We start from the raw sequence: 18,956 nt of genomic DNA on the forward strand, positions 1-18,956 counted from the left end.
TAAATGTAGTGGAGTAAAAATAAGAATAAGAAAATGCAGATGGAGATGGATAGGCCACACCCTACGAAAGCCCGCAAGCACCATCATTAGACAAGCTCTAACATGGAACCCGCAGGGCAAGCAGAAAATGGGTCGCCCAAGAAACCGCCTGGAGGCAGACACCAAGACCATGAAGATGACCTGGAACCAGCTGGAGAGAACAGCTCAAGACAGAGATGCCTGGAGATCGCTTGTTGACGGCCTATGCCCCAGAAGGGGTAGTAGGCGTAAGTAAGTAAGTAAGTAAGTAAGTAAGGAGTAAAAATAAGTATTTGCCTCTGAGATGTGGTGGAGTAGAAGTAAAAGTATTGAAAATTGGATTACCTCAAAATTGTACATAAGTATATTAAGTAAATATACTTAGTTACTTTACACCATTGCGTGTTATTGACGGTCAGTTTGAGAAAAAAAACAACAGAATGAACCATGTCACGTTGAGCATGGCTCGGGAAGCTGGGCCTTAACTGAAGTGTTCCTGAACGTCAGGCCGATGCTTAGAGACACATTTCCAGGTATTCAACTCCTCCGCTTGCCTTAGAGGACTGCCAGTGACTGCCCTGATTAGCCTTTGTTCCTCTGCCAAGGAAAACACATCCCTTTGTGACTCGAGAATATCAAACTCAATGACAAATCAATACGGCGGGGCTGTTTTGTCAGTTTATTAGGCACCTAATTGGTTGTTGAATTGCTCTGAAACACAGCGCTGCAGCAGTTTCAGAGAGAGAGAGAGAGAGAGAGAGAGAGAGAGAGAGAGAGAGAGCATTGCACAGAGGCAGAGAGAGAGCATTGCACAGAGGCGGAACGTGAAAGATTTCGGGACACGCTACGATGACGGCAGCCCCCTCTCCTGATGCAGGCGAGCGTGAATCAACACGGACGTTAGACCCCAAGTGTTGGAACAGGGTAATTTATATCTGAAGTGGCTCTAATGTACACACTGACACGGAACAAAAACGACGACGTGAAAAATAAAACCAGCTCTTATCAAAACATTGTATGGTAACGGTATTGTTAGAGCTTGTTTGGGAAGGTGAGGTATTTCCCTTTGAAGGTCATACAACACTTCTTGCCAAACAATAGTGGTCCTACCTGACCAGTGACCACAAGATGTAATGTCTCAGTAGAAGAGCAGAGAGAAAGAGAGAGAGAGAGAGAGAGAGAGAGAGAGAGAGAGAGACAGAGAGAGAGAGATATTTCCTATTGTTGTGGAGTTGTTTTGTCCAGTTGTTTGAGTGTTGAATGTTTAATGGACAATAAAGTATTCAATCAATATTCAATCAAAACTACACACAGATTGGTTAAAATACTGATTTATTCACTAAGAAAAGGCTATGGCTTTGACAAAGACGAATACAAAATAATAAAAGTAATTCTTCAAAGTGTCGGCATGATACCCAAAGGGCTAAAACAGAGCTATTTCAGGAATGCCTGAACCAAACATCTGCAACAACTATCTTTCCCCAGTCCAAACTAAACCCTACAGGTGCACAATGAAAGCTTCAGAAAAACCTACGACTGACATCACACACATGGGAATGCCAAAGAGGGTAACGACAGGGCAGGGCAGTCCCATCCATTCATACCATAGTAGCATGAGAGCTACGCATTGTTGTTGTAGTGTGCCCTATTTGGAATGTTAATATCCAAAGGAATGCTGGGGTATTTTGGAACGTTTGCGCTTGACACTGCACTGAAGGGCACACCACTTGTAATATCCTGCACTTGTAATATCCTGATTGTCAATTTAACTGAATGCTTCTCTCCCCTCGGGCACAAGTGAATCAACATTTATTCAACTTTTTAATTTTTTACATTATATGTCTAACATCCGGAAATAAAAATTGACTGCACTAAACTCACAAGAGTACAATGTACCTAATGTATACCTTGCCGTAGGACTTGCCCTAGCCATGACAACCTTGCAGGCTTATGCAAAGGCTAAAATGCAATTTAGATAGCATGTTATGTACAGTAGACATATGCCAGGTCATTTGTAGACCTGGTATCCTATAGTGTATAGTTTCAATGCACAGATTATATATTTTTTGATATTATACTGTTTAGACTGATGATAGGTTCTTGATTTACCTATGATCCTAGATTACCATTTCTATGCATTTGATGTATTACCTTGTGTTTTCCGTGCTTGCTGTAAATCGTGTTGGATTAAGAACGTCTGAAGCCTAAATTGTACCAAGTTAATCAATTTGGTTTCGTTTGTACACTCTAAACAAACACTCAGGACATTACTGTGTAGTTTGAGCAAAGGGGAAGACTTCCGTTCAGTTTTTTCGCGGCCATATTCTCTTTCCCAGCCAGGCATTGAAAATACCTGTCCTCTCAGAGTTTATGTGATGTGAACATCGTAAAACGCCCTTTGTACTCGCTGGACTGTTAACCTCGCAGCAGCACGCTCTCTCTCCACGCAATCCCATTGTTTCTCTTCTCTCTATCTCCGGGGCACGTTGCCAAGTGCCCTTTTCCGTAGGGGAGAGGAGGGGACCTGCCGGGGCAGCGCAGCAGTACTGTATGTCACACACGCACGCATGCACGCACGCATGCACTGCAAAACCTTGAGTGTTTTGCCCTGCAGATTTTTTATGTGGTGAACTCTGTGTGCAGGGAGGGTGCACTGAATGAATGTGTCACATTTGAGGGATATTGAGTATATGGTGTAGGTGAGGTCAGTTTGTAAAGGTTAGCATGCTGGAAATAAAGGAATGGCTGTAAAGGTGGGCTGGTACCCAATTTACCCAAAGCCACGATGGGCTAAGTATTAGAGGAGCGGTGGCCTAAGGTGGCCTAAGGGTTAGAGGAGCGCCCTTGTTGCCGAAAGGTTACCGGTTCGATTCCCCGGACAGGTAGGAAAAATCTGGGTCAGGAAGTGATTGTCATCACAAGTGCCTGAAGTGCCCTTGAGCAAGGCACTGAACCCCCAACTGCTCCAGTGGAGCTGCTTAGTGGCCAACAGTATAAGACTGTGGTTGTACTGGTCAGCTCCCAGGTTTTAATGTGTGTCTGTCTGTGTGTCTCTATGTGCAGGGCGTTGCTGAAAATGAGCACTTGTGCTCAGCTACTACCCTGGGTAAATAAAAAATCACTTATAGACTTTGTTGTGCGACCAATAGCAAAAATAGGCGATCTTCAAGCTTACACTGTGAACTTGTGGATTGGTTACTTTTGATTATATTTGCCTATAATGACGTGCCTTAAAATAGGGACACCAGGTTGGAAGTGCTTAATTGCAGAACTGAAAATGCATGGTCCAGTTGGGTTCATGACTACATGGAGAAGCCAGGCGTGCATTGACTTTTGAATGAGAATCACAGGAAAGCATACTGTAGATGAAAGTTCTAATTCCATTCCTCTATGTTGCTTCATGTCTCACAAATACAAGCAGTCCGATCCACTAAAATGTTAGACAGCTAATTAAATGTTGTTTTAATGCGTTAAAGTGACATAATTCCTTCCACTAGGTATTGAGGTTTTTCAAACACACTCCTCTATTTGACCCCAGCTCAGCACAAAGGAATGAGGGATGTGCGCCTCCTAAAGGAAGCAGGGCTCCCTCTGGTTGACGTATCACTGGTGACCCGCTACAACAGCTGGAGAGAGAGATGTTGGTTTTCTTGGAAGGGGTTTCATTCACGCTCAACTCGGTTTACTGCCCTAATGGCTTATTTGGCTCTGGCGAATAAAGACACGGAGGAAATGGTGCACAGTTATCTGGAGGGAAGACAAGCATCTCCCGCGCGACAGTGCAGCTCCTTGTTTACACGCGTCTGCCAAAAGGAAAAGCGTGTAGTTGCGGGGATTCGATATCAGCTAGGGGAAACCTGAGAATTTAGTCTGGAGAGTGAAGTAGGAGGACAAATAAGGGTAATGTCTGATTTCCTGCGCTGCACATACTGTGGGACGGTCCAAATAAAAATAGACTCAAACTCAGGCCTCAGGCTCAGGGAGTGGAGATCCAAAAACTGCTTATAGAACACTTTCAACCTGGTGTCCCTAGTTTGAGCATGTGTTAAGTGAGTGGTGCTGTACTGTACTGTACTGTACTGTACTGTACTGTACTGTACTGTACTGTACTGTACTGTACTGTACTGTACTAAGCTCTCCTCCCTGGCCTCTGTCTGTCTGTTTGTGCGTGCGTGCGTGCGTGATATGGTCACTATTACTATAGGGCTAACTGCTCCGCACCAAGTAACATAATTGTGAGCTTTGATCAGCTACATTATATTCGCTATTCACCATAGGGCTTAAAGGGATTAAAGAGTTACAGAAGATGCTCTCTATGTTTATTCTGACACAGTGGGACGTTTTGTAGCATCATTGCAGCAACATTGTTTCCAATTTTGCACCTTGAAGACTGCTAAACAAACTATTATGTTGCCATCAAACCTAAAAGGACTTTCTTTCTTTCTTTCTGTTCAATGTGGCTCAAGTCAATATGAAGCCTTTCTGGGTGATGGATGTATTCTCTCCTTAGCATGTGCTTCATTAAATGTCTAATGACAGCCAGGATCGCTGTAAAGTATCACATATTGACATACAGTCACCGGTGCAGTGGCCTCCAAGACCCAAGCCTTTACAGAGCATCTGGACCTCAGTCAAACATAAAAGTGTATTCCATGTCTGTCGATGTTCCATGTGTCAAGCTGACTAACATCCCCACATTTGATAGAGGCGTATTGATTTAACGCTGTACCGTTAACTTGTTAAGTGACACAGTATTTGCCACTTTTTGGTTTTAAAATTTCCTATGGGATCAGCTCTCTCCCTTTGACCTCCTAGGCGCACACTAGGCGCTCTAATTAATTACACCACCATGACTTCATCCGACGTTGAGACCTTTTGGGTAATAAATATTTACTTTATTACCAAATATCCTTATACCAAATATTTAGCCTGCCCATTGAGAGCGGCGGGCCCCGTGTAGCCTGCTTGCCCCGAGGTGATACAGTGCGTTCTGCCATTTCAGGAGAGCTGGCTGTTGTTGTGTCTACGCTGGGAAATGAGTTTTTGCTACTACGAGACTTCACGTGTCATTAAAACACAAGGTCAGCCGCTGTCCCGTCTAGACATCGGTTGTGTTTTACGGTTTTGATACTGAGTTTCATGAGCAGCCCACAGCCAACTATTAACACCTTCCCAACATGCACGCAGTCGCTAGATCACACTGTTTTCTTAGCAGGCAGCACAATTCATTACTTTTACTTATTTTTTTACATGGCTATATACTTATGGTACAAGGAGGAAGGTTGTTAAATCGTGAAATATGATAAATCTATCATAAAACTGCACCTTATGGCACAGTCTGAAGCTAATGCATTTATTTTGTTTTTTAACCACTTTAAATCTGATTTATTTATTTATTTATTGGCATGTCAATGTGTCATTTTCTAAACTCATCTAAAAATATAACGCAAAATTCCTGAATTCAGTCAGTGAAAGAAGAATGTCTTAACTGAGTAGTGGTTTTAATGGACACGACCCCCCCCCCCCCTCCCCGAACACACGCACGCACACCATAGACTGTAAAAAATATGGACAAAGCGTTCCCCGGTTCTAACTTCTAACATGAACGTAAAATGAAGCCTGTCAGTCCTTGCACTGTAAGTCGCCATCTTTCTAGATCCGTTTGGGCCCAGCTGGCCCATTGGCTGGCCCAGACAACGAGGCGGGACTTCCCCCCTTCTTCTTAGTTGGTTTTTATTTTGACTCGAGTGGGTGGGGAATCCCGATCATAGACTGTAACGGTAGCCACGCCCCTCAGAACATACGCGACTTTATGGAATTTTTTTAAATAAATGGGACCATAATTTTCCAAAAAGAATATTATGACATTAGAAATGAGACTTTAAACTAGTGACTGGAAGCAGAAAGTATTCATGACCACTTCTATGGGGCTATGGGTTTTTTTGGGCCCAATGACAGCGCCACAACAATTATATGAACTTTCAGGAAATCCCGATTTCCTTGTGGCTTCAAACTATATCTGTCTGACTGCCCCCCTGACGCACACACACGCACACACGCACACACACACACACACACACACACACACACACACACACACACACACACACACACACACACACACACACACACACACACTGTTATGGCAGGAAATCTGACACTAAACGCGTGAGACCAAGTTCCCTTTGTAAACCTTTATTTAACGTGCACTCAGTATACTACTGGATGCTACTGGCTCGCTACTGGATGCTACTGGATGCTACTGGCTACTGGATGCTACTGGCTCGCAGGCCGGTCCTCCCAAGAAGCATAAGCAATTCAATCACAGAGGTATACTTTATATACAGTCTTAGCCCCACCCACAAGGTGGACCAAAATGAGAGCAGACAGGATGGGGAGGTGAATAAGCAAAGGACCATTTGTTTACACACAAAGGAAGAGGAAGGGGGGGGGGGGGGGGGGGTGGGACGGAACAGGTGAGAAGGGAAGGGGGGGGGGACTTGCTCTCCCAACATGGACAGGAAGAGACGGGGGTTGTGAGGTGGAGGTGTGGAGAGGATCTAAGTGACAACCGCCAAATGTTGCCCACAGATCACAGCATGGTTACAGCATGGTTCAGTGTTCCAAGGCCCGTCTAGACTAATTTAGTGTATTCAATTAGCTTCAAATGAGCTTTGATGATGGAAATTCCTCGTCAACACACACACACACACACACACACACACACACACACACACACACACACACACACACACACACACACACACACACACACACATCCTATTCTAGTTGGCTGGGCTCCAGGCTACAGTATATATAAGAGTATTAACAGGACCTTTGACATAAGTAAACATTGAGAAGAATGTGACAATAAGCCACAGTTGAGAATGCGCAGTTAAGAATCCAGTTGATCATATCATTATCATAAAGAAAATGTTTTGTCTGCTGACGTTTCTCAAAAGTTAGAACTTCAGACCAAAATATAATATCTATCTTTAAATGTCTCTGTACGTCTGTCTGTACGTGTGTATGGCTGTAATACACGTAACTCGAGAACCGACTTCAAATTCGACACATGCGTTCCACAGTTCAGTTCCCGGTGTCGAGTCGGGCGGACACACTTTCTACTTTTGGTGCTTTAAGTACTTTTGCTCAAGTAAACTTTGAATTCTGGACGTTTTATGTGTAACAGAGTATTTCTACATTGCAGGCAGCCTTGATACTTTTACTTCAGTAAAGTACTTTCCAACAGACAGACAGCAGCAAGTGCGTGCGTGCGTGCGTGCGTGCGTGCGTGCGTGCGTGCGTGCGTGCGTGCGCAGCGTACTACTGTACTCACAGTTGAAGTGGGAGTGGATGGAGCGGGCAGCCAGCAGGCTGTGGATGGTGATCTGATAGACCACCTGCAGCAGCAGGAAGGTCAGACTGGTGAAGCACAGGGACATGAGCAGACGCCCCGTGTGGCCTGCAGGGGGAGCACAGCAACAAAAACACAAGTCAGTGTTGAACATCTCTAGCCTCGCGTAGCGATACTTAGAGCATCTCTACATTACTAAATATTTACACCGCTTCAATGACTGGCCACGTGTGTCTCAATGTCCGTACTCCTTATGTCTGTCCGTTTGGGATATTAACAGCTGCAATACCTATACTGCAATAGGTGGGTGACCTAAAGTGGCACTGTTGAGCAGCCCAAAGGGCCATTCACACTGATAAAAGTATAACTAATGATAAAACTGTACCGTACATTACAGAGTATACAGTACAGTAACTCTCACAATAAAGTATAGTTGCACTGCTCAGTTTTTATAAATAAATAAAATAACACATAATATACCAAAGAACAGAGGCGAGCCGAGTGCTTCTGAGATACAAACAGGTGGCGACTCCTCCAGGTGATGAGTTGATCAAATTAAAAACTAGTTCATAGGGAAGAAGAAGGGTCCCGTCGGGACGGGACGGGCTTCTTGGGCAAGGATGGATTAAAAGGCCTATAGCGTCGGTGGCTTTTTATTGTTTTAATATGTGATAGCCCTGTCTAGTTAATAAAGGCTTTTTAATCTGTCCTTGCTGAAGAGTATGCTTGAAGGCTAAGGGCCGATTCATACTCCTATTTTAGAGCTGAATAAAAGTCGGTTCAGCTCTGTAGAGCCTACAATGTGACGTCATTTGAGGTTCGGGGGGGCGGGTACCGTCCTAAAGTCGGCTCTTCGGTGCTAGTGAACATTTCTGACGAGCCAAAATCATTTCGGCACTACAGCGCCGAAACAGCTGTAAAATAGGAGTATGAATCGGCCATAAGCCCGCCCTGATGAGATCCCTCTTCACAACACACACACACACACACACACATATACATATATTTATATATATATATATATATATATATATATATATATATACTGTGTATATATATAAATATCATGTGTATACCAGTGTTGATATCAAAATACCAGCTGTACCAGTTTGACAGCTATTTTTTATTTAGCTTTAGTCAGACTTTTGAATAAATCCCATATTTAGTTTTCTTTTGAATAAAATCCCACTTAGTTTTAGTAATATTTCAGACTTGGTTGCAAGCTGAAAATATCCGATCTACAAGCTCACAGCGCATCACACTTGTAGATTTGCTATATTTTCAGAGTGCAACACCCGAGCACAACCAAACATAAAATGACTTGTCTTTAAGTTCTACTGGATGTGTTCTCTTCTTTTATTTGTTGATGAAATTGTCAATATATTTATTAGTAGTTTTAGTCATCATAGTTTCGTTTTTTTACTTTGTTTTTGTCAGTGAAAACAATGTAGACAACGCAATAAAATCGTCATCAACACAATACCTGCTTCCACATACGCTACCTGTACATAATCTGAAGTTATTTCTATCTACTTTGTTCGATTTAACCTGATTTCTGATTCTCACTCCACTGTCCTGTCCTCTTTCTGTTCTCTTCTCACACTGACAAAATACATGTGATGTGACAATTTCTCTCTCTCTGAACTGAGATACAGTGGTACTCAAACAGGAATGTGTTTGGCCATGAACCACCATCTGAAAAGATTTTGTGCCACATGGACCCCCATAATAGGAGAGGTTTCTTTCAAGATTTTTCAATAACCGATCTAGAACTCCTCCTCATGTACCCCTGGGGTTCCCTGGAAACCCCTCATGTACCCCTGGGGTTCCCTGGAAACCCCTCATGTACCCCTGGGGTTCCCTGGAAACCCCTCATGTACCCCTGGGGTTCCCTGGAAACCCCTCATGTACCCCTGGGGTTCCCTGGAAACCCCTCATGTACCCCTGGGGTTCCCTGGAAACCCCTCATGTACCCCTGGGGTTCCCTGGAAACCCCTCATGTACCCCTGGGGTTCCCCAGATACGACTTAGGCCCCTTCTCCACCAAAATAACTTTGGTTCTAGAACTGGTTCTGTTCTTTATTTTGTTATGATGGTTTATATCACATCTGCATGCATCTTCCAACCTGAATAGTGACACGTCCACTTTAGTTCCCACTTCAGGGCAAGAAGAAGTATTGTTTTGGTTCCAGTTCCAAACCAACTTTTAGGGATCGTTCAACCCCGGTGGAAATGGGGTATTTGAGAAGCACTGCTCTAGATACCGTGGTTAGCTCTGTTCTAAGATTGTCAATGTAACTTTCTACAAAATATCAAAATATGGCAACCATTTCTCACTTACATGGAGAACCTCCCATTTTTCTGTTTGTCTCCACTAAAACGTCCAAAAACACATGGCCACTGGGTTTTTATACATATGCACTCAAAGGACCACAAATAAGCCATCATGTTTTTTGTGTTCATGCTTTTGACAAGATGTACACAATGTGTACTATACATATGTGGTAATGTACATGCACGTTTTGTCAATAAAAACATCAGGCAATCAATTGATTCATCATCTGCATAATCTCTCTCAATTCATCTCAAATTAACTTAATAACTTTTTTATTGAATTCAGGTTGTTTTCCCTCAGGTTCAATCCCTCTGGTAAAATAATTTACCCGTGTGAACTGAGTGGTGCAACTCCCCTCTCCCCTTATCTCTCTCCCCCCTATCTCTCTCTCTCTCTCTCCACTAGTGCAGCACTATCTCTCTCTCTCTCCACTTTTGTCCCTACTGGTACTCATAGTAACATAGTCACATAGGTTAAGATAGTAACATAGTCACATAGGTTAAGACGGACATTGCTGTTCCTTGGAGTGGTTGCACCACTCAAAAATATTTTAATCAAGGAATAATTTCTTAATGTTTTCCCCGATAATTAGAATGTCTATTTGTCAACCTTAACTCTGCTGCTGTTTCACCTAGAAAGTTGGGGAAAAGTACCTTTGGGTATTTTCTGGGGATATGGCTACATACATTACACAGTAGTAGTTAGTTAGGTACTGGCAATAAAACAAAGGTCATTATTAAAAGTCAAACATACATTCCATGAGTCCATAATAAACATTGTACTGATGTTATTCCAACCGTGCAAAGGTTTGTTTTTCTGACTTCTGGCTTTGGGAAAGTGCTCACTCATACAAGTGTCAATCAGACGGGTCCTGACCACAGGAAAAGCACATACACATACACATCTCTGAACATGAATTCCTGAATTGAGTTGGTTTCCTTCCTTCTCTGCTGGGGAGTAAAGAACGCAACCGTTTTCCTCACGGCCCAGTCACCCCTCATCCATAGACGGGTGTGAGAAAACCACGACAGCTGCGAAACACATGGCCTGTTTATAGCACACCTAAAGGTATTTGGGATAATTTCAGGAGTTGTTATGGTGATAATTCACTACAGTAGGGTTCTTCGACCTCCTCACAGTGTGGAAATGAACATTCTCATCCCCAGGGCACGGAAGGGCCCTTTGGAAGAGCCCTCTGCTTTGGAAGGGAAGTGACGCTGGCTTCCTTACGGCGCAACGTCCGTCCTTTCAACAAAACAAAAATTTGCATTCGCTAATCGCTACCCAGGGGCCTCCGTGACACGGTGGTTTGGGGTCCGCCGGGCATTCAATTGTTCTTCACAGAGCATCATCTCCAGCACTCCAGTTCTGTTCCATCTCCACACCGCGCCGGTTCTGTTCTGGTGGAGCCTCGTAAATTTAATGCATCCTTGCGGGGAGCATTTAAAGAGTTTTACTGCGATATGGCACCGTATCCGATTCCTGGCCAAGGTGAGAGTGAGACGCTACCGCTGAGCAGTGCGGGCTATCCGCGTTGTAACCTTATCAAATGCCCAACACCAGCTCATGCCATGCTTATTAAATGTTGAAGTGAAAACAATTTGAGCTAATTTCCCCCAGCAATTCCCTCCACGGCTGCAAAGAAAGAGAAGAATGCTTGTAAAGATTCGGTATGAGGACTAGAGAGCTACTCGTGTCCAAATCGGTCCTTATGGCTCTGTACAATGTGACTGCACTGGCACCCTGTTTTCCTCTTACTGTCTGGCCAATGCATCTGTCTCGGTTATGACACTCGTCCTGAATTAGTAGCACGCCCGTTATTTCTTTATTCACTCACAAACTGCTGTGTCCCTGGAGTGCTTTTAAACCATGCCAAAAGAGTTCATTGTTCAAAATAAATTTATTTATTTATTTTTAGCAATGACTGCTTTTTCCAAACAAACCAACAATCCTCATCTATCCAACTCGAGCGGGCTTACCAGCACAAGTGCAATTTAAAGTTGCGTGGACCCTCGCAACTTGGAATTTATTTAAATTACTCCATTTGAGATAAAATAATTTACTTCATAAAATAAAGAGGTTTATGAATTCATATAAAATCACTGACATCTATTCCTTACTGTACTGCTGTCTTTAGGCCTCGGCTAGTTAATTCAAAACGGCAATAGCAATTCTGTATCGCTTATTGACTTTATTGTTTATGAGAGTTTAGATTATTGACATGTTCACTGGAAATGTACATTATAGGGAAAGGAAACACTTTCACCCTGGCTTTCCTATTTTGTCATAACGTCATTATAGGAGAAAACATTAAAACTTTTAGCAAGTTAAAAATAGCGGATATACAAACTCACAATGTGGCGTCTTGTGAGCTTGTACTGTATATCTACTATTTTAGAATTTGTTTTCGAATAGAGCTTAAGTGGTTAAATACTGTCTTTATAATATCAGACAGTAACTCCCAAACAATAATGGCACAAGATGTTCCTGTCCAATTTCACTGATGCATTCTTTAGGCTTAATGAACTGACAAGGCTTTTAAAAGGAAATGACCCTTAATGAATTATTCATGCCCAACATCTGTCTTAAATTAACAATACCAATTTAACAGCCCTGCTGGTTCCCTGGAGATTCAATAGCCAAAATGAAGCAGACCATCAACGCAGTTCAGTACATGAGTCAAGAGGATCTGGCCTAATCGGTTCTCCTAATTCTAAAATTGATATAAATAAAGACTATCCAGTGTGTCGGTGCATATTGTATGTTCAAATTAGCATGTTTAGGGGTTGTGTCTGTCAGTGTGGCTACAGGTGTAATTATCATGACTGAGCTCAATTTACTTTCAAATGACTCCGTCTCAAAATATAAATCCAGATTTCTTATTCAGATAACATGGAGTCATGCCTTTGTTCGCTCACTTCAATTAATGAAGTCAATGATTTACATTTTTTATATCACGATTTATTACGAAACTGGGAACTGTCAACGACATTGTGTCAAATGCCAAATTAAGCCTCATACAATTTAATACACACACATAATAGATGGCTTCTCCTTCTCCTATTAAGACTGCAAACTAATGCACTGAGTGAAATGAGTCCATTCTCTCCCAGGAATGTGACATACAGTAAATAAATACACAGCCAGATGGTACTGTATATATATACTGGCATGCTTCCCACAGCTGGAAACAGCAAAATTATAACCATAACCAACGCCTGTGGCAGTTTAAACTTCACATTTATTCTTTTGTTCGCCATCATCACACTATGCAAAGAAAAAAACCTGGAGAGGTTACCTAAACATAAGCAAGTCCAAAGCACGTGGACGGTCACGTTATAATGTCAAATCAGCCATCACAAACTAACCTTAAGAAATAGGGACGATCCGAGCAATCAAAAAAGTTAAAAAATAGGAGAGGGTGGATATATACTTTATAAAAGTTTAAAACGCCAAATTACGGAAAATTAACCTTGAGCTATATGCAGTGTGAAACACTTCAACATTACCGCTGTAATTTGGCTACATCATTTTAATTAAGCCACTACTTGTCTAACTGGTTTTGTTCTTGTTGGAGAGATGGGGATAAAAAGAGGGAATATTTTATGATAATGACAGCTAATTATTGTAAGAAACTTGCACGCACGCGCACACACACACACACACACACACACACACACACACACACACACACACACACACACACACACACACACACACACACACACACACACACACACACACACACACACACACACACACACACACACACACACACAAATCATTGTTTTTTAAAATGTCCAAGAATCTGTCCCACAGTATTGTAGTCAACAGCCAGCTATACAGTATCAATGACAGTTCTGCTTTACTCGAGGATGTCTCTCTTTAACTATTGATGAGTACATAAGTGGTCCACTTTCTCTCTCCTGTCCTGTCCTCCGGCTGTCTCTCCCCCATCCTTCACTTCCCGACTGTTATTTCAGCTGGAGAGACGAGCACAGCAGAGAGACATCCAGCCCACGGCCTGGATGATCCTCCTCCCCACCGATATGGCTTTATGTATTATTAAACACTGCTTGAAGCCCACATTATGAGCGGTCTGGGAGGTGTCCTGTTTAGTGTTCTGCGGTGTAGGTGAAGTGAAGCTGCATACCGACGCAGCAAAACTATCGTCAAGCCCTATTCGAAAACCACAAGCCCACATTTATCACCCGTAAAAGAGAGAGGACCTTTTCAAAAACCTTCCCAGATGAGCGGTGATTTATATTTTCTGTAGCCATTGGTTGAGGCTAAAGTTATGTTGAAGGATTATAGATTAAAAAAATATACAGGATAAACACTTAAAACACTATACTTAGTTGACTGGATTCCCAAGGGCTCTATACTAGAACCCCTCCTTTTTTCAGTCTACATTAAATCTCTTTGCCGAAAATAGCAGATCTACAAGCTCACAACACTCGTAAAGCTGCTATTCTTTGCCGGATGTTCTCCCCAAAATAGGGATGCTAGGGTTTAAGTTGAAGAAGCCCTTATAGTCAGTCATAACTCAGCATGGCTTTTCTAAAGCTTGTTATGTGACCATAGTCTGTAAAATGCTCTTTCAATGACTATCTTACAGATTGGTTCCTGGTTGATATTGTAGTAAAACAAGGCTGAATTATACTTTATACTGTAGAGTCTACAGTATAAAGTATGTACATAATAAATTATCTACACTACAGTATCTCTGGTGATCAAGGCCTTGGGCAAGAGTGTCTGTAGATAACGAAAATAAATCCAGCAACTGACTATGGGAAGCTGTTATAGAGTATAAATATTTGGGCTGATCTCCTTGGAAGATGGAGTTCTTAGGCTCCCACAAAACCTGTTAAGCCTCTAGCAAATGCGTGCAAATATAGAGCTCTGGGTGCAATCACAGCCACATCTATGGGTGGCTTTCCTTTTAAATGTAATACTAAACTGTTTGAACGACGACTGGTTTTGCCCATCCTGACATGCTGTAATACACCCCAAATGCTGTGCCAGTACCAGTGGTTCTGTATTTCTGTTGTACACGTGTGTTTCTGTGGGCTTCCCAGCTGACATAATTTACTAAATGATATGTACCGTAGACTGCACTGTGAGAACCTTTTTCTCCATGCACCTTGCCCACACAGTATATTGATTCAAGTAATGATTAAAAGAATGTTGACTTTGCGTTGTCATAAGGAGATGAACATAAGGAGATGAACAAAAATGGTTTCAGTTAATAAATAAATAAACGGTACTAAAAACGTGAAGAGTGCTTTTGAAACAGAGCCATACATACATGTACATAGTACATACATACATTGTATCCTATCAAGGCATTATAGAACCGCCTTTGCTATAAATTCAGGTATGGTCGCACTTCTAGCTAACGAAACTGGTTGGTACACTATCACCCCACCTGTGACGGTTGGTACACTATGACGATTCTGTACCCTATGTACAGCAGTGTTCATTTATGCGACTTAACTATGACAAAAAATGTTCGTCAACTACCTCTTTTCACTGACGAAAACTAAATAAAAACGAATCTATGATGACTAAAGTAAAAACTAAGACTAAATATATTGATATATTTCGTCAAGGGGAGAAAATAACAACGTGACAAGTGTGTGTAGGGCATCTGTAAATGTGAGTGTGGTGTGTGATGTATTGTTGTGTAGAAAAGTTCTTGAGAGTCTTTCAGTTAAAAACTGACACCAACGTACAGGCTTCTAGCATAAGCAAAGTTATTCATTTAATAACTATTAAATACTGACACCAACGTATACAGGCTTCTAGCATAAGCAAAGTTATTCATTTAATAACTATGGGGAGAACTGGGTTTAAAGCAAACATAGTTACATTTTGTTTTCATTTTTACATTCATGTGTTATGACGGTGCAGGGGAGAAATTGATGAACCCATTATGATGATTGCTCCCCATCCAGAAAAGTAGTTACTCATTCATAAAACCATTCACTCATTGTTTTCAGATATTATCAGTATAAAACAGCAGATCTACAAGCTCTAGATAAAAGAAGACATCAGTAACCAAGTGTGAAATCAAGGCCAGCGTAAATGCCTTTTTATCGACATGATCAAATGTAGATTTAGGGCTCCATTTTCCTCCCCGCCGTTACCCACGACGCTACCCGCAAGTCAGCCGCTGCCTGAAGATTAGAAGTATAGGAGCTTGCTCTGTCCCTAAATGGTATTTTGGTCTAGTGTCACCCGCTATTGATTATGCCGACACTGGTATTTGCGCCTAGAGGTGTGGTCATGGGTGTGTTGGCACGCTTTCCCCTTAATTGCTATTTTGGTCACACACATTTGGGAAGACGCATAGTGGTGTTTAGAAGCACCTGTAAGCCATATGCCAAATTAGTTGGGTATAGAGCGGCGCGCAGCGCGCGCCTGCAAGAAGATGTCCGCGGAGTCAGGCTGCATCATCTCTCCTTATTCTCCTATGCGAGTGAGTGCCTGTCAATTCCTTGTATCCATTGTGTTTATATAATTGTCTAGTCAAAGAAGTTATTTGACTTGTGTCATGCATTGTGCGTGATTCCATTTGCTCTTCAGTTCCATCACCCCATCGCGCAGCAAATGGGGTTTAATCCGATTTCCCGAACCTTCCTTTTCGCTTGATACCGTTTCGTAGAGACGCAACACACTTACGATCTATATACTGTACCAAATGAAAGCTCGAATTTAGTAGATTACAGAGCACTTTGAAATGTTAAAAAAACTTCAAGACAGGAACGCATCACTCTTCCATGAAGCAATATAGCACTTGGCATAACGGGCAACGGATAATGGATCTCTTAAAGGCAATGGCATGTGGCACGGTGATTGGTTTCATTATTGTAACGCCCAAACCACCGTCCCAACGACCGTCCGGGGTTACAGGATAGTGAGTGAGTGGCATTAGAAAGCTCGGACGAAAATAGAGCCCTAAGTCTACTAAAACTCGTCTTGATATTTGCATTATGTAAGCAGAAGCATGAACTCTACCCGGGCACACTACAACAAATATGTAATTGTGTGCCCTCAGGCCTTACTTACCCTTCATTGTTGTGCTTGTAGGCTCTGCGAACAGCGGGATGAGCAGCAGATAGATGAGGTAGACCAAGGACAGGCCATTGAACCTGAACACGCACGCTGCAGAAACAAACAAACAAACACACACACACACACACACACACACACACACACACACACACACACACACACACACACATTAAACAGTCATCATTGATCAAACAAATAACAGTTTTTCTTAATAACGAGCAGCCAGTTGGCCTCTCGTCATTGTGTGTCCATACTCCATACAAGGGAAATGCTGGCATACCGTGATGATTGTGTGCAATTATTACAAAAATAGAATTGAAAGAATAAATTATCAAAATGAACATATAACCACCTAAGCACTGTGAACGTTGTTGTACGGCAATTCGCAGAAATAGCCAATATAAAACCTCACAATGCATCGAATCGCAAAGTGCTCTCATCAGCTGTTTTTGCTATTTTCTTAATTTCTTCTATAATGACATGCCCCAAATAGGAACATCAGGTTCAAATATTATTCTATTTACATTATGAGTTCTGCACGATATAAATTGAACTGAGGCAAGGTCAGTACTAGTCTAGTATAATGAAGTAGATGAATGCTGCTATAAGATAAGGTTAACCTTGCATGATGTAGCCTAGGAGGTCATTAGCATTCCTGCAGCCCAGAGTCTGCTCTCACTAATCACAAGTCACAACATTCTGACATCCTTCTAACCTTAATGTTCGGCCAGCCAACGTATCTGTTTTTCTGGGCTGGCTGGATTAATTAACTACCGGTAACGGTATGCCAACATTTGACAGAATCATTATTGCCTGTGGTGAAATACTATAACAACAGTATTGTTTCTGAACCAACATGCACCTCGGCTGGCCTTGGATTGAAGCCCACCAGCCCCTTTCTCCGTCCCTTATACGGTGTCTCAGCTTTCCTCACACTGTACTGAATAAAGACAATACCCCCCCCCCCCCATGCATGTGTTCCAGTATTGAACGGTGTGGCTCCATTGTGAATCTCGGACTTCATGTGGCTGGTCTATGACATTTGATGACACCAAATTTGGAAGGTTTCAGCCTAGACTGAATCCCATTGACTTCCATTATAAAAGTTCAATATTTCCAATGGTATAAAACGTGGGACATTTATGACACGTATGTGGCCACAGTGTGTACAAAATATTGTGCAGTGTCAGCGGCTTGCAAGATTAGCTCTGGACAGGAACACAGACAGACACACAGACCAACAATAAATGATTAGAATAATGCAGCCATGTGTAGTAAAAATGCCATCATTACACCATAGTGTTTTGCCAAATGTCAAAGACTGCAGTACTGTAATAAGAAATTATGAATTACCAGAGATTCATCACATTAATAATGAGGTTACCACAAGGTTTGTTAGGTTAGTTTAGTCTTCACATAGAAAAAGGCTAAAGATGTGTGACATTTACTCGATTAAAAAAAATACATCTCTTCATTACAAAATGAAAATCATGACGTTGTGGCCTAGTCAAACCTGCATCTGACCTAACGTGATTTGAACAAAGAAGTTAAGCATATCAACCGCATAAAATCCTCAGTGTTAATTCAACTGGGTGTGTACTAAGAATGGACCCTTACATACTGTATAGGCTACATTTTTATGTTCTTACAGTGAAATTATCACTCCATATTTTGCTGTGGTCTGCTCTAGCTCTCCCAGAGTCCCAGTGGGATAATCCATCATAAATCACATATCATATAAAAAAAAAGATTTACGAGCATTTCATGGAACAATTGCTTTAGTATAACTTGTTCAGTTATATACTGTAAGCCCACATCTTGGAAAAGAGTGATGTCACACATCTCTCCCATCTAATATTAGTTGTGAAAACTGGGAATATGACTTTTGGTTGCCACAGCTTTATATTAAAACAAAGCAACACGGTTTGGGAATGTGAAATGTCATATTCAGGTCACAGTGACAGCCTGGTGCATTTACGTGCATTGGCATACAGGTGATTTACCAAGGCCTTCTTTGTACGACTAGAAAAAAGACTTTCCACACCATGATACAGAACACTCAAGCCTGTTGGTATATTACTAAAAAAGGTTTGTAGCTTTACCTTTGCAACAAAGCAGTTGTTTGTTTGTTTTGTCAGGGAAATTCACAGTCCACAAGGCCTATATTCT

General features: G+C 42.0%; 1 protein-coding gene across 2 annotated transcripts in view; it reads right to left on the reverse strand.

Moving 5' to 3' along the window:
• The window catches only part of piezo2b (piezo-type mechanosensitive ion channel component 2b), a 124,187-nt gene that overhangs the window by 93,230 nt on the left and 12,001 nt on the right, over positions 1-18,956 (reverse strand). For both annotated transcript variants that reach the window (XM_080777958.1, XM_080777957.1), the window contains exons 2-3: positions 16,782-16,877; positions 7,358-7,483 (exon numbers count right to left, since the gene is read on the reverse strand). In XM_080777958.1, coding sequence (XP_080634084.1) covers positions 7,358-7,483; positions 16,782-16,877 — 222 coding nt within the window. The remainder of the gene's footprint in view (positions 1-7,357; positions 7,484-16,781; positions 16,878-18,956) is intronic.

Source organism: Protomyctophum bolini (genome assembly GCF_963924005.1).
Source record: "Protomyctophum bolini genome assembly, chromosome: 12".
Lineage (NCBI taxonomy): Eukaryota > Metazoa > Chordata > Actinopteri > Myctophiformes > Myctophidae > Protomyctophum > Protomyctophum bolini.